Raw genomic sequence first — 14,384 nt, 5'->3', positions numbered from 1 at the left:
TTGTGAGTTTGAACAATTTTGCCATATATGACCTATGATGCGCGGAGAAATCTGGACAATGTTGCGTCGCCGTTGCTTTGGCTTGTGGGTTGCATGAATACCAGCGCAGCGATAAGAATCGTATGGTGAGAGAGAGAGAGAGAGAGAGAGAGAGAGAGAGAGAGAGAGAGAGATGGAGCTTTAATAAATGCTTTGTTATTGAGACTGGAGGAAAAGACATAAAGTATCCTCGGAGAGCTGTTTGTCCAGCTCGCGATGTTCTAAGGCAACAAAATACCCGCTCAACGACCAATATCCGGGGTGTGCCGTTTTTTATTGGATTGGCTGTAAATCGAACCAGTATAGGCTGGCGATCAGAGTGCGGTGTGTCATTGATCTGGTACCGTGGTATCTAGCTACGTCCGGTGCGGCCAAAGATGCTGACTTCGGGATACTCCTCGTCCTTCAGCTCGCTCGACGGTTTGATGGGGTTGGGAAGGAAGCGAGCGTGGTTCAAGTAGCTGATACACTTCTCGACAACCTCCTCCAGCGAGGGACAGGGAGTCGGGTAGATCGAGCGGGTGTTGGCGTTGTCGATCTTGAAGGACATGTCCATCATGATGTGCATGAGCGGGAACAGGGCGTTGCTCTCGACGGCGGGGTGGGAGTGAAATGCCTCTTTGAACTGCTCGCGGGTCTCGAACAGGATCGGCCAGCCATGGTTCCTGACAATCTCAAACAGCCGGGTCTCGGAGAGGACACTGCGGTGAGTGAGTGAGTGAGTGAGTGAGTGAGTGAGTGAGTGAGTGAGTGAGTGAGTGAGTGAGTGAGTGAGTGAGTGAGTAATCAGAGTCAGGATCCACCATCCACCATATCGCACACCACATCGCACTTCACACCACATCACACACTCCTCACCTGTGCTCCGAGTCGCTGATGTGGAACACAAACTTGGACAGGGACTCCTCCGTGCCGGCAATCTCGGCAACCACCTTGGCGACGTGGTCGACGGGATCCATGGTCATCGTGACGAGAGTGGCGTGCGAGGGAGCAACACCGAGTTGGATGCATCCCTTGACATATCGCCAGATATAGTCATCAGAGTTGGACACTAGAGCGATGGTGGGTGTGAAGGTGTCAGTTGGTATTAGTTGGTGATGAGTGGCACTTGACAATCGAGACCATCGATTCATGGCCAGTTCATATGAGCGAATGAGACATCTCCATCACATCACACCACATCACACCACACTCGACTCACCTCCGTACTGGCTGTCGCCAGCAATGACGGCTGGGCGAATGATCGTCGCAGGTACTCCCCTCGATCGTGCCTTGTTGACCAGCTGCTCAGAGACCCACTTGGTCTGGCCATACCCGCCAGAGATGTTCCAGGCCGAGTAGATCTTCTCCTCGAGCGGCTTGTCTGCCTTCTTGGCCATCGGGATCGTGCCGATGGTCGAGATGTAATGCAGCGGCTTCAGGTGGTGGGTTGTGGCCAGTCTCAGGGCCGTCGCCGTACTGAGGACGTTGGGTCCCCTGAGTCTGTCATAGTCAAACAGCCAGTGGACCTCGGCGCCGTTGTGAACAATCATGTCGGTCTCCTCGCTGATCTCCTTCCATCGCTCGTCCGAGAGTCCCCACTTGTCCTGCGACAGGTTGCCGCACAGTCCAACGAGTCGAGACTTGAGGCTGTGGTCGAGGAAGGCTCTCTGGCTCGGATCGAGGACCAGCTTCTGAGCCGTGCTGATGATGCGCTCGACAGCCACCTGCTCGGTCGGGGCTCGGACCAGGCAGTAGATCTTGGCCCGAGGGAACTTGTGGGCCAGCTCAAAGACCAGGAAGGCACCGAGGAAGCCAGTGGCACCGGTCAGGACGATGCCGCGAGGGTCCTTGGGATAGACAAACGGAGGGAGACCCTCGGCCGTCACACTCGCATCGTCGAGCTTGGCGGCCTCGGCAGCCAGATCAACTGTCGGCGGAATCATCGGTCTGTCGTCGAGGATGTCGACAACTAGCTGGGCGACATCAGTCGGTGTCATTCCGTTCGACAGGAGGATCAGTGGCGAGATCTCAACATTGAACTCGTCCTTGATGGCGAGGGCCAGACGGCCGACACTCAGCGAGTCAAAGCCGACGCCGCCGATGTAGTAGTTGCGGCCGTCGAGGGCGGGGTTGTCGATGATCTGGCTGCCAAGTGTGGAGATCTTGGCGGCAGTGCGGGACAGGGGAGTGTTGACGATGTCAAGGGTTGGATAGATAACCGACTCGCCAAAGTACTTGGCATGCTCGGCGAAACGCCTGAGCTTCTTGAGGTCGCGCTTGCCCGAGTCGTTGAAGGGGAACTCGTCGAGCTCCAAGCAGTTGTGGATCGGGACCTTTGGGATATTTTGGAGAAGTAGAATACTCTCTGCAGCCTCGAGAACTTGCTTGGGAGTTGTAGCAATGTTTGAATCTTTGTTTGGTGAGTAAATCAATATAATCTCAAGCTCGGAAGTCTGAATGAAGATACAGTCGGACACCATGTGGGAAAGCGTGGTTGTCACGATGTTCTCGAGCGAATTGAGGTCTACAAAAACACCATTCACTTTGACTTTCTGGCCGACCCTGGAGCGTGAACGACGTGTTAATTGTGTTTTGTTTGGAGTACCAAGCAACAGTCTTCAATGCATCCACTTCACGTTACCAGGCACCCACCTTCCAAACACCACAAACTTGTCGTCATCTACAAGCTCGACATGATCCATGGTGCAAACGCGAGGAGATCCATCCTCAAGGTAACCGAATGAGGCGAGCCTGTCTTCTCTGTTTGACTGAACAAAACTGGGATGGTTCCTGACGGAGTCATCTTTGCCAACGGCAAAGACGAGTATTCCGCTGTTGGACACATTCCGATCCACTGGATTTCCGTCTTCATCAAAGAGAAGACAAGTAACGTTGGGTCGCTTGATGGAGTACACCAGGCGCTCTGGAGTAGGATCAGAGGGTCGAATCACGCAGAATCCAAAGGCCTGTATAACCGATGACTACATTGGTGCCAATAAATCATGTACGTTACTATTGCATCTTGGTCCGCAATTGAATCTTTTGTGTTGACATTGATCGGACAGTAATCGCCTTGAGTTATGCATGATCGCTTACTCACCTCGCTGGAAGCATATCCGCACTGAATCAGAGCATTCGGACACAGCTCCTTAACCCACCAAACCATCGCAATCGGGATCAGCTCCGATCCCATGCTGATCTGCTTAGTGTGCGGCCAAGTCTGGTGCGGTCGCTCTCTGGTTGCGACGCGAAAGACAATTTTGATGAAGGATGGCGTCTGTTCAGGATAAATTGAGTGGAAGACATAACAGTCAATTCGACCATGCCGATGCATTCAAGAGGCGGGGCGGAGTGCTGTGGATGCTGTGGATGCTGTGGATGCTGTGGATGCTGTGGATGCTGTGGATGCTGTGGATGCTGTGGATGCTGTGCCCGAGCCTCGGCCGATCGCAGGTACATTTGATCGTCACAATCACCAGCGCATCTTACTCCTTTGAGGATGTCCAGTCCGTCGTCAAGCAGGTCCACAACGCTCCGGGCTTGTTCAGCATAGTTCTGCGTCAGCTTGGGAAACCAAACGGAGCCTTTGATGTTTGAACTCATGGCAAGTGATCCAAACGATGCCGAAAAGGATGGTTTCTGCAATCAAGTTAGAATGAATTCGGATCGTTCAGAGATCTTGTTGTTGCACAGGCCTGTGCCATTTTATTCGAACTGCGGGCTCACCTGGAAGATACAGTTTCCGCGGTAGGGCCCACCATACGAAGGCCGCGTCATCCGACCAGCCGTATGAGAAATCGGGAAGCTGGAGCCACATCGACGCTGTTAATTATCACATCTCTTTGTCTGCAACCGACCTGAGAGGCCTAGCAGCGGTCCATATTTTGCTGATGCAGACGCGCGGACTGGCGGCGGGAACGCTTACGTCTTCGGGGTGCCTATCGGGGTGAGACCGTGATCGTGTTAGTCGATGGACATCTCCCGTGGAGTATATGATTGCGAAAGTAACCAGCGGCGAAAGCCTCTGTCCTGTAACTAAGTCAAGAGCTCTGCCTCGCACCGCTTAGTATCGTACCTGTTGTTCCTGAGGTGCAGAGATAGGCAAAGCTGTCATCGAGAGGCCCGTGATGCTCTGTCGAGGGTCGGGGGATGTTGCTCACCAGCGAGAACGACCCGATGTCGACTGCCTCGACGCCTTCGATTCGCCCTGGCGCCACGGAGTAGTAGAGCACGAACTTTATGCTCAGTCTTGTCACAAAGTTCACCGCATTGGTTTGAGTGGAATTGGGACAGACCATGATGTTGCATAGCATCGCCGTCAGCGAATCTGGCAGTCGAGGCCGATGCATGGGATCCATTGACTCCCTCCATGTGCTGGGGTGGCATGCTGTCCAAAGCAGCATCGGGTTGAGCTCATATGCGCTGCTCCTACCGCTTTGCTATTTCGTTGCGCACGGAGGCAGGCCAATTCAGAGCAAAGTTGATGACCTTTCTGTTGAAGGGCGACACGTCCGGGCGCCAATTCGAGTGCAACGGGTGGCAGGTCATGAGTCGTGATGAAGCAATACGAGGACGCAGAGGCAGCAAGATGGCCCGAGAAAGGCTGGCGCCAGACGAGCGGATGCATGAGATGCGGCAGGCGAACGGTTTGAACAAACGAGGCCCTACTTTCCGAGAATCCATGCGGCATATGTGGAGAATACCCAGTGCGCCTCGGGCTCAAAATGCAAGGCTACTGTTTCCATATCGTCCGTCCAGCCGGGGAGCTGCTTCAGGCACTGCGCAACGGAGAAGGCTCTGTCCCACAGTTGGCGATAGGTATATTTTTCGATGGGGCCAGCTTCGCGGGTGTAGATGGCCAGGCACTCTGGCTCGGTCGCAGCCAACTGGATCATGGCTGCAAGCGGATGAACCCAAGGCCCGAATGGATCCATAGGCGGTGTTTGGATCGGATGGTTGAGTGGGTGTGGGGGAGCCCTGGGCTTTGCGCTCGCAGCATCGTTGTCTGGGGGCTGGTCGGCGGCTTTGGCGAGTTCGTTGTGCTCGGTGCTTCTGGTTGCTGTGGCCTCTGCGGTTGGCATCGACACAGTACCCACAGGCGGGCAGCTGCGATCGCTTTCAGCGCAGGGCAGGCAGAGCCAGCACGGGAGACACCCGAGGACCATGTTGCTCGACGGGGGGGGGTGACAGATCCCAGGAGGAAGACGGATCGAAGAGGAAGATGGTCCCGACCGGGCGACGGGGCCCAGGAGATCAACCCATCAGCGCCGGCGCAACAGCCCCTGCGTCGGGTGGTGAGATCCCCCGACGCGTGGTTGGTGGATTGGAGGTGTCACCAGAACAGGGCATGCGCAAACATGGGGACACGGTGTTCCCCACGCGGCTGTCGCGTGCGGCGGCAAGATTCCGCCTGCTCCTGCGCCAGGCTCGAGACTTTGTTCATAGCGAATTGTATTCAGAAGCACGAGCGACCATGCAATCGAAGCAACAACATCATAGAAGATTTGAGCCCACAGGAGAAGAAACGACGCAGCTCCAGCTGACCACGCGGCCTGCAGATCGTCTGACTTCAGGTCCATGATTGAAACAGAGAGCTGATACTGCCCAGCTCGTTTTCCACACTGGTTTTTAGATCGGGTTGCCAAGGTAGTCTTGACCAAAGCAGTAGTAATCGGTGTATGTGGCCAAAGGATCAGGTCGGAGAAGCCAGTTGGGCATCAGGAAGCCGCCTACAGCATTGCCGTCTTCGTCGGTTTTTGTGAACAGCAGCTGGAGAATACCAATGACGATGGCGCCAATACCAACACCCGAATCGAGGGCGGCCGACAAAACAAAGTTGTACTTTTTCCACCACTCGTTCTTGTAGCGGAAGAGATAGTGCTGGAAGATAAAGGCCAGGATGAAAGGAACAATGATGACGACCTGGTTGCCGACCTGAGGGCCCATCCAACTGACCATGATGGGAACGTTGATCAAGTGCCAGAACGGATGCTTGTACATTTTGTTTCCGAGCCAAGGGAGGACGGGAAGGAGGAAGCCCACGGGGAAGGCCCAGAGAATGTCGTGGTAAAGAGCACCGGCACCGAAGAAGCGGGCCGGGGCGATGGCTCCCCAAATCGTGCCGGCAGAGTAGAAGACACCATGACCAGTGGCCTGCCAGTCGCCCTTGCCAAAGAGGGGCGAGAGCGTGAAGGCCGTGGCGACGGGGACGCAGACGAAGGCAGAGAGGATGGCACCGATGACCTGGCCAGCAACCATGGCGCGGGGAGGCACCTTCATGTAGTGGCCGATCTTGAGATCGTTGAGCAGCACCTGTGCCTGGATCATGGTGTTGTAGCCGAGCGACTTGAATGACATGACGGGGATCATCTGCCCAGGCACGATCAGACCAATGACGAACTCGGTCAGGACATTGAGGCCAATGTACTGGCCAGAGAGAGCCACGATTGTCGTGAGAGGAATCACAAAGATGACACCGATGGCCACGGCAAACAGCACACCCCACCACTGGAGTCTGTAAGGCGTGAAGGAGCCGACAATGAGCATAAGGATGGTCGAAAGCGTGAAGATGACGAGGTAGATCCAGTTGCTGACTTCGGGGTAGACGGCCATGAGCTTGTTGTGGATATCTTGGTGCTCGGGGTCCTCCTTGAGTTGCTTCATGGCAACGCGTGCCTGCTGGACAATGTCCTTGCCGTACCAGAGAGCAACGTGGGTGATGGCCGAGGCTATGGCCATGAAGGACGTGGCGTATACAAAGATGAAGGACATGCCGAGGTGGATGGGTGCAGCTGTGTTGTAGACAGCAATATCGAGCTCAAAGGTGCTGGGGTTCAGCAGGATACGGCCGCTGAGGCGCTGGCCGAGGTTGGAGCCGTTGAAGAGGCCGTTGCCATTGAGGAAGCCGCAGCCGTTGGGGCCAGGCTTCTTACAGCCGACAAACTTGCTGTCCCAGAGGTCGCTGACGTAGGCGATGGGGACAACAATCCATGACCAGATCACGTAACCCGCCAGGAGGACGCAGTTGACCCAGAAGGGAGCCGTCAGAGGCTGAACGAATAGGTTGAACTGAGACCAGTCGAGGGTGATGGCACCGAGGCCAACGCCGTTTGTAGCTGAGCCGAGGATGTTGACCATGCTGTTTGGGCCGGCGCCAAAGAAACAGAGAATCGCAATGGCTTGGAGAGCGGGCGCAATGAAGCCTGGAACAAAGTACCAGACGAAAGAGCCAACAAACGCGATCCAGAAGAACTTGAATCGAGACGTCTTGTACTTGGATTGCGCTGCGCTTTCGTTGGTGGTTTCGTCGTGGAAGGAAGCGAACATGGCCAGGATACCCATGTTGCCGGGCCAGTACATGGCAGCGGGCTTGATCAGGAACTCACGGGCCATACCAGCGAGGCCAAGACCGATACACTGGGTCGCGAGAATCCAGAGGATCGAGTGCCAAACTTGGATTTGTGTGTCGCCCAGAAACTGGGGGGCGATCTGACCAATGACGTTGTCGATTCCATAGGGGGTACCAGTGTTGGACATGATGTAAATCAGGACGTGCTCCTTGATGGAGAAGGGGCCGGGGTTGAGCGAGTTCTCGACGCCAAAGAGCTTGAAGCGGACATCGGGGAGGACTTTGGAGAAAAAGATGCCGATGGGGTACGAAACGATCTGGACATTTGGTAGGGGGGGGGGAGGAGATACGACCGGGGCATGGGTCAAAAACCCACACTGCGACAGCACACAACAAAGAGCAATGCCGAAGGTAGTCAAGTGCAGGTGGAGCGAGTGCCCAGTCATGGAGCAAGCGCCCAGTCATGGAGCGCCCGACCAGACAGGCGTTTCTAAAGAATGCACAAAGGTGCAGAGTATAGCCGACACTTACCACGGCGACATAGGCGGGGACGGAGAAAGCATTTGTGCGGAAGGAGAGAATGACGTTGACGGCCGAGGTGAAGACACAGAAGAACACCGCCAGGAACATGGCACGGACGGTGAAACAAGGAATCGAGGGATCATCCGTGGTCGAGACGACGGCACTGATCTGGGCGTAGGCATTGTGGGCATCGAGGTGCTCGACATCGTCAGAGTCGATGGTGGTGATCCCAAGGACCTCCTTTTCCTCGGTGTCGAGCTTGGGGGTGGTGTGGTGGTGCTCTTTGTGAGCGGGCTCGGCCATGATTGTGGACGGGATGGTGGCGGCTGGATGACGAGTGATGTCTGTTTCTGACCGGGCGGCACTTCATATTTATGTGCCTCGCGGGTCCAGAGGAGCCCTCTGGGGACGGGGCGAAGAGGGGGCGCAAGGAGAGGAGGTTGGCGGGAGAGCCTTCTGACCAGATAGGATAGATCACGCTGGTGACGCAGGAGTGCGTACAACATCGCAGGAGACATGTCCGGAGGCTACAGGTACCGCTTTGGCAAGCAAGTATGTAGCATGGCACGAACAGTCAGTCGGGCGTGTCATCAGAGTTGGAAGCAGAGTTTGGTGCGCCTTGGGAAGTGGTCGCTTTGCTGGGCCGAAGGTTGGCCTCGACGGCTCGGAACCGGTGGCACCCAACACCGCTCCCCTATCGGTGGCGGCACACAACGAACCAACCTTGGCCCGCGAGCCATCCGTCATGTGCAGGTCTCTGTCTGGATCTGGCGGCACGGGGCACCAGCGCGGTGATGAGGATGCATGTGCCGATGAGCCGAGCGCTTTCGTGGTTCGGCAACCGTAACTCTGTCTGGAAGCTTGGGGGTGTTTGGCCAGCAGAAAACCTGTACCATCTCAAGTCCATGTCGTACTGGCTCTGGCCGAAGGTTGCAGCGCATCCGAAGCGAACGGGAACCCTGTTCTGAGTCAGGTGTCCCGACTGTAAAATACACGCCTCCGTCCACCACTATTGCCGATGCTGAGTGAGTTCCTGGCTGCTGCGAGAAAGTACTGACTCGCTCTGGTGCGCTCGTCCCGCATCCAGCTCAACTGGATCGACGGATAGTCCCACACAACTGAGGGAAGACCCTCAATGGTCCTGCAGGACAGAACGCCGACGGCTGCTCGAGGGATGTTAGCACACGTCCGCATCAGTGTGAACACTCTCGAGCGTGCACAACGAATCCATCTTGCGAAGGATGCGCCTCACCTGTGCTGTAGACCGGGCTGAAGTAGAAAAAGATCAGGATGATGCTTGTCCGTTTCAGAGAGTGTCCCAAGCCTGTGTCCAGATACGGAAACCAATGGATCGTCTTTGCCCAGATCTTCTTGAACAGCGGGCCTCGATCAGGACCCCGAACGAACTGGATCATCGCGTGCCACAGACCCTGGCAAACGATCATGCCAAGAGCAACCACATATGGAGCGATCATCTTGTCGAACGGGCTCAATGGAAGCACGCATCCACCCTGACTGTTCTCTATGTTGAGGCTCAGGCTGAGAAACGACAGTGCCTTCGAAACAACAGTCGTGTGATCAAAGTCCAGCAGGTAGGCGAGCTGATATATCAGGACCTGCCAACAGAAGGATGGGTCAGCCAGTGGGGCGAACTGCGGCTGGGTCCAGACTGGTGATGCTCCTGCGTGCAATCCAGGGCAAATCTCTGATGCAGCCAGGCGAGGCTTGCATGTGCCCGATCCGTCAGCATGGCAAAGATGCGCTGCATACCATATCAAACACAAAGCTCCCCTTTGACACAGGAATCACACACAGGATGCAGACCACGAGAAACAACGCAATGAATGCCGCGATGCCAGCTGCAATGTTCCTTGCAGCGTCGTCGCAGCGGACGCACTGACGGCCCCATTCGTATTGCCCCTCTGGACACTGTCTGCAGAGCCTGCAGAGACATTGATCGGGCATGGTCACCGTCAGCCAGAGCCACAACCGTCACAGCCACGGACATGATCTCTCCAGATCTGCTGCCATCACACATCTGCCATCAATACTTACACTCCAACGTGGCCATTGATGCACTGGTTGCCGTCGTCGATGCGACATGCGCTTGCACAGCCTAAGTGCCCACGAAGAATTCGTGTCATTGTTCACAGCAACGGAGTCAGCGAGCGTCCACGGCACACGGCATCAAGCAAGGCGAGGGTGTGGCAGCAGAGCAGGCCCTGGTCGCAGTACGATTTGTTGACTACATACAGCCTGTTGTGGAATCGCACAGATAGAAGGCCGAGTCGATAGTTGAGGCGTTTGCATCGAACCAGTAGTTTCGCGACACCAATATGTTGCCGTTCTCGCATGTGGCGCCAACCGGACATGGTGTGCATGCCGAGTTGTAGTTGAGGTTGTAGGTTCCTGTCCCCGGGGGTCAGCAGTGGGGAGATGTCAAGAATGGCATTCTGCAAACTCGTTGGACATGCATGAATGCCATGGACGATCGTCTCCCGAGATAGGAGACACGGTCAGACCTACCAGCGGGGCACGGAAAGCATATCTGCGATGCCGTTCCGCTTGAATAGGGCTGCCAGCCTGGCGGGCATGCTGGAATTGATGCACTGTGGGGTCAGTTGAGAACGACTTCATTGAGTGGCGAGTGCTCGTCACTCACCAGCGGTAAGTGAGTCCGACGGAACCTGGACCAGTGATGCGAGTGGCGATGAGAAAACGCCGGGCGGTGGAGTTTGTGCGTGAGTGTGCGGATTTCAGGAGCTCACAGCCACGTGGTGCCAGATGGAGCAGAGAGATCAGGGTAGATCATGGAGGCCGACGGAAACTCAAGCGTGCGATACTACAGAATGGAGTGCGGCGCACCCAAGCAACCAAGGGAGCGGATGCTCACCTTCGACGATCCGTCATTGTTGACGAAAACACATCCCGGACATCCCAAGTCGATTTGATTTTTGAAGTAAGTTGCAACAGCTTGGGTCGTTAGGGAATCGTTTGAGATGGCATTTGTTACTTCGATCAGCATCTCACGCTATAGGGCATGTTGTGTTAATCAAGTTTGATACCGACAGCAGCACAATGAATCCACATGTCCATGAGGTTGCCAAAGAGTCGAGCTTGGATAATATAATATATTTGCGGCTGTGGCACCTGGCGCTGGGCTTAGACTTACTCTCAAATATCCGTTGGCACCAGCAACCAAAGCGACTGGAAGAGCTCGGTCAACAACAGAGGCAAGACCGCAGAAAACAAAAAGGTCCCACCGAGATTTGAACTCGGGTTGCAGGAGTCAGAATCCTGAGTGCTAACCGCTACACTATGGAACCGATATTCCGCATCGGGGAATCGAACCCCGGCCGTCTCGGTGAGAGCGAGAAATCCTAGCCACTGGACCAATGCGGATTGACGAGATTTTCTCACTGTGCAAACTTGACCCGATACCGCTCTCGAGCCTCGCAAACACCGCTGTAACATCTGACTCCAAGGGGTGATCATGATCAGTATGCAGCCAGATATTGCAACGGCGTTCGAGAACCAAGAGTGGAGCTGGGTGAATGAACGGGAAGCAAAAAATGCTCCGCACAGGGATCGAACCTGTGACCTTGGCGTTATTAGCACCACGCTCTAACCAACTGAGCTAGCGGAGCGAAAGAATGGTTTCGTCCGGGATCGAACCGGAGACCTTGAGTGTGTTAGACTCACGTGATAACCAACTACACCACGAAACCCCGTGACTTCCTATTACATCGGCTCACTCTATGAAACAGTGCACCCCATTTCGATCATCGAATGTTCCATCAACGGGCTCGACCACAGAGTGATCCAGGATTCCATGCATCCCACGCTCCTACGCACGTCGCGGGACTGACCGCACGCATGCAGACGTGGAGCTACTTTCGTTTCTCGCCAAGTTGGCCGGTCCTGTTTCAGCGCCTCTCGACACCGAGCCCATGGGTGCACGCTTGTCTGGCGATATTGCCGGAATTCAGCCCGACAGACCAGCAAGGATCACTGTTCGCTCCCCCCCACGCTCGGTGCTTCTCCGTGGGGAGGTTCCCGAGGTGGTCCTCCGTCAGACTGGGAGGCCAATCACTCTCATCTATCAAAACACAGTCGTTAGAGTTTCGTACTTGTCCCTGTTGCCCCGGCCTCATTCCCGTCGAGCCACCATCGGCTGCCGTCTTCGTCCAGCCTGCTCCGTTCCCCCTGTCGGTCCGAACCGCACGTCCGTTTCCAGGATCAGCAGCACCCTCGCCGACCATGGCCCAGCCCCAAGCTACCCTCGCCTCCGAGGTCGACCTGACCAAGACTGTCGCTGACAGCACCAGCGTATCCATCGCCGACCACGGCAAGGACGAGCCCACAAGCCCGGCCTCTCCTTCGGCACCAGAGGCCCTGTCCGGTATCGATTCGGAGCCATTCTCGCTCAAAGCCTATATCCGCAGCCGTCTGGCATTGCGTCCGCCCGTCACATCCGACCCCCGCAACCTGCCGTCGCTCCAAAAATCGCTGATCCTGCTCTGCATCACAAGCGCTTCCTGTCTGCCGGGCCTCTCGTCCACGCTGTACCTGCCGGTCGTCCCGCAGGTCACCGAGAACCTGAATGCGTCTCCCATGTCGATCAACCTGACACTGTCGCTCTTTATCCTGTTCATGGGGTGAGTGTTCTCGGCCAGCGATGTGTGGACAAGCATCGGGGCGGAGAAGGACGGTGGGATGGATTGCAGGAGAGAGCCATGTCCGGCCCGGTGAGAGGAAATCGGAGATTGCAGTGCTGTCTTGCTGGGGAGGGTCCCTGTTCATGCTCTTCCTCCGGCTCGCTCGCTTGGTATCTCACCCAGTATCTCTTTACTCGCATTGACCCGCTCGCATCCACCGACTCGCAGCGTTGCCCCCATCATCTGGGCCTCCGTCTCGGACTACCTCGAAATCCGGCGATGGATCTACCTCTCCTCGATCACCATCTTCTGTCTGTCGTCGATCGGCTGTGCGGTCACCGACAATGTCATCGTGCTGATCATCCTGCGTTGCTGCCAGTCGTTTGGCTCCAGCGCCGTCGAGAGTGTCGGCGCCGGCACCATTGCCGATTTGTGGGCTCCGACCGAGCGAGGCAGCCGTATGGGCATCTATATGGCCGGCGGTTCGGTTGGTCCGCTGATCGGCCCCATCATCGGCGGCTTTCTCGGCGAAGCCTTTGGCTGGCGCTCGACCTTTTGGGTCGGCACCGGCCTGGGTCTTCTGGTGCTCGTGATGATCTTTTTCATCTCGCCCGAAACATACCGCTCCGAGGCCAAGTTTGGCGAGCATCAAGCCGAATCGTTGCCCCAGATCCAGGACGAGACCCAGACCCAAGGCAAAGGCCATGCGGTTCGTGCCGGCACCAAGACGTTCAACCCGCTCAAGTCGCTCATCTACCTGCGCTACGGCTTTATCTTGATCATCTGTGTCCAAGGCGCTCTGTGCTTTGCGACCATGTTCACGTACGAGACCATCATTGCCGTCATCTACACCGAGGTCTACGGCACCCCCGCCAACTTGGTCGGCCTGACCTTCCTCGGTGGCGGCACGGGCAACATCATCGGCTCGCTCATCGGCGGCAAGATCTCGGACTACTATCTGCGAGAGGCGATCCGGAAGCGCGGAGCCGACTCCAAGCCGCTGCCCGAAGACCGTCTGTCGCCCTTTACCTTCTTCAGCGGCATTGTGATCATCCCGCTGGGCTGCCTGCTGTTTGGATGGTCGATCTGGGCCCGCTGGTCGATCGGCTTCCCGATCTTCAGCTTCTTCCTGATCTGCTTTGGGATGGTGCAGATCCTGATTGCCTCCTCGACCTACCTCGTCGACGCCATCCCCGGCAAGGGCGCAAGCGCCATCGCCAGTGCTGCCGCCCTTCAGATGCTGATTGCCAGTCTGATGTCGCTGATGGCCACACCCTGGGACAACAGCATCGGCGTCCAATGGATCGGCGTCCTCTTTGCTGCCGTCAACATCCTTGGCACCCTGGCGTACGTATATCTGCTGTTCAAGGGCCAGGAAATGCGCAAGAACTCCAAGATTACAGCGTATCCAAAATGAAGCCGTGCGTCCTGACTCTGAGACGACGAACTTTCTGGATCCCGAATACACTCACAGCCACACCCGTGGGAGCACAGTTGAGGTGCTTTTGCGTGGTGAAGGTCGTTCCAAGCACAGTTCCAGCACATTCAGAACGATACGGGTTCAGGGTGTCCCTGAGTGTCCCTGAGTGTCCCTCAGTGATCTGTAGACCTCGGAGTGTAGGCTACGTAATTGGACTCTTCTCTTCGTTGACAATTCAGTAGCTTGGTTAGTTTGGGGGGGCAGGGTCTTGATCGCGGCATGTCCATTAATCATCGCCGCAGGAGATCAAGCAGATGGGTTCATGTTCCTGACAGCCTTGATATCGCGATGTGGGAGTGTGGTGCAGGTACTTGACCATCTGGACACTTCTGTGGCTGCTCGATATTGATGTAGT

The 14,384-nt window shown here is 56.1% G+C and overlaps 4 protein-coding genes and 4 non-coding genes across 8 annotated transcripts; 1 reads left to right on the top strand and 7 right to left on the bottom strand.

Annotated features, from left to right (window-relative positions):
• Positions 1–243: 243 nt before the first annotated feature.
• BJ171DRAFT_600877 (male sterility protein-domain-containing protein) lies at positions 244–5,339 on the bottom strand. Its single transcript, XM_053115046.1, has 11 exons — positions 4,690–5,339; positions 4,454–4,513; positions 4,097–4,269; positions 3,947–3,959; positions 3,748–3,826; positions 3,511–3,660; positions 3,122–3,298; positions 2,674–3,002; positions 1,241–2,583; positions 898–1,090; positions 244–740 (listed from the first exon to the last, which is right to left on the bottom strand). The coding sequence occupies exons 1-11, from the start codon at positions 5,184–5,186 to the stop codon at positions 392–394; spliced, it is 3,363 nt and encodes a 1,120-aa protein (XP_052964493.1). The 5' UTR covers positions 5,187–5,339; the 3' UTR covers positions 244–391.
• A 116-nt stretch (positions 5,340–5,455) lies between these two features.
• Positions 5,456–8,400, bottom strand: BJ171DRAFT_461341 (OPT oligopeptide transporter protein-domain-containing protein). The gene is made up of 2 exons (XM_053108475.1): positions 7,901–8,400; positions 5,456–7,686 (listed from the first exon to the last, which is right to left on the bottom strand). Exons 1-2 carry the CDS (start codon positions 8,192–8,194, stop codon positions 5,650–5,652), a joined length of 2,331 nt encoding a protein of 776 aa, XP_052964492.1. The 5' UTR covers positions 8,195–8,400; the 3' UTR covers positions 5,456–5,649.
• Positions 8,401–8,926: 526 nt separating this feature from the next.
• BJ171DRAFT_513972 (uncharacterized protein) lies at positions 8,927–10,225 on the bottom strand. Its single transcript, XM_053111793.1, has 2 exons — positions 9,707–10,225; positions 8,927–9,483 (listed from the first exon to the last, which is right to left on the bottom strand). Exons 1-2 carry the CDS (start codon positions 9,854–9,856, stop codon positions 9,085–9,087), a joined length of 549 nt encoding a protein of 182 aa, XP_052964491.1. The 5' UTR covers positions 9,857–10,225; the 3' UTR covers positions 8,927–9,084.
• A 920-nt stretch (positions 10,226–11,145) lies between these two features.
• On the bottom strand, positions 11,146–11,217 carry BJ171DRAFT_t198. Its single transcript has one exon. It is a non-coding gene; the product is annotated as a tRNA-Gln (tRNA).
• Positions 11,218–11,221: 4 nt separating this feature from the next.
• BJ171DRAFT_t197 lies at positions 11,222–11,293 on the bottom strand. Its single transcript has one exon. It is a non-coding gene; the product is annotated as a tRNA-Glu (tRNA).
• A 171-nt stretch (positions 11,294–11,464) lies between these two features.
• BJ171DRAFT_t196 lies at positions 11,465–11,538 on the bottom strand. Its single transcript has one exon. It is a non-coding gene; the product is annotated as a tRNA-Ile (tRNA).
• Positions 11,539–11,545: 7 nt separating this feature from the next.
• Positions 11,546–11,619, bottom strand: BJ171DRAFT_t195. The gene has a single exon. It is a non-coding gene; the product is annotated as a tRNA-Val (tRNA).
• Positions 11,620–11,844: 225 nt separating this feature from the next.
• Positions 11,845–14,248, top strand: BJ171DRAFT_444423 (major facilitator superfamily domain-containing protein). Its single transcript, XM_053108143.1, has 2 exons — positions 11,845–12,549; positions 12,778–14,248. Exons 1-2 carry the CDS (start codon positions 12,152–12,154, stop codon positions 13,964–13,966), a joined length of 1,587 nt encoding a protein of 528 aa, XP_052964490.1. The 5' UTR covers positions 11,845–12,151; the 3' UTR covers positions 13,967–14,248.
• The last annotated feature ends 136 nt before the right edge of the window (positions 14,249–14,384 follow it).

This window comes from Polychytrium aggregatum (assembly GCF_025602895.1).
Source record: "Polychytrium aggregatum strain JEL109 chromosome Unknown BJ171scaffold_31, whole genome shotgun sequence".
Taxonomy (NCBI): Eukaryota; Fungi; Chytridiomycota; class Chytridiomycetes; order Polychytriales; genus Polychytrium; species Polychytrium aggregatum.
This window is presented reverse-complemented; position numbering and strand designations above follow the sequence as displayed.

Coding starts and splice junctions, on each gene's coding strand:
- BJ171DRAFT_461341 (XM_053108475.1), bottom strand. CDS start 8,194: ATGGCCGAGCCCGCTCACAAAGAGCACCACCACACCACCCCCAAGCTC. Junction 7,687..7,900: donor TCCCCGCCTATGTCGCCGTG/GTAAGTGTCGGC, acceptor CCAAATGTCCAG/ATCGTTTCGTACCCCATCGG.
- BJ171DRAFT_513972 (XM_053111793.1), bottom strand. CDS start 9,856: ATGCCCGATCAATGTCTCTGCAGGCTCTGCAGACAGTGTCCAGAGGGG. Junction 9,484..9,706: donor TGTTTCTCGTGGTCTGCATC/CTGTGTGTGATT, acceptor CAGCTCGCCTAC/CTGCTGGACTTTGATCACAC.
- BJ171DRAFT_600877 (XM_053115046.1), bottom strand. CDS start 5,186: ATGGTCCTCGGGTGTCTCCCGTGCTGGCTCTGCCTGCCCTGCGCTGAA. Junction 4,514..4,689: donor GCCGCATGGATTCTCGGAAA/GTAGGGCCTCGT, acceptor GCCCTTCAACAG/AAAGGTCATCAACTTTGCTC. Junction 3,003..3,121: donor GCGGATATGCTTCCAGCGAG/GTGAGTAAGCGA, acceptor GCACCAATGTAG/TCATCGGTTATACAGGCCTT.
- BJ171DRAFT_444423 (XM_053108143.1), top strand. CDS start 12,152: ATGGCCCAGCCCCAAGCTACCCTCGCCTCCGAGGTCGACCTGACCAAG. Junction 12,550..12,777: donor CTCTTTATCCTGTTCATGGG/GTGAGTGTTCTC, acceptor ACCGACTCGCAG/CGTTGCCCCCATCATCTGGG.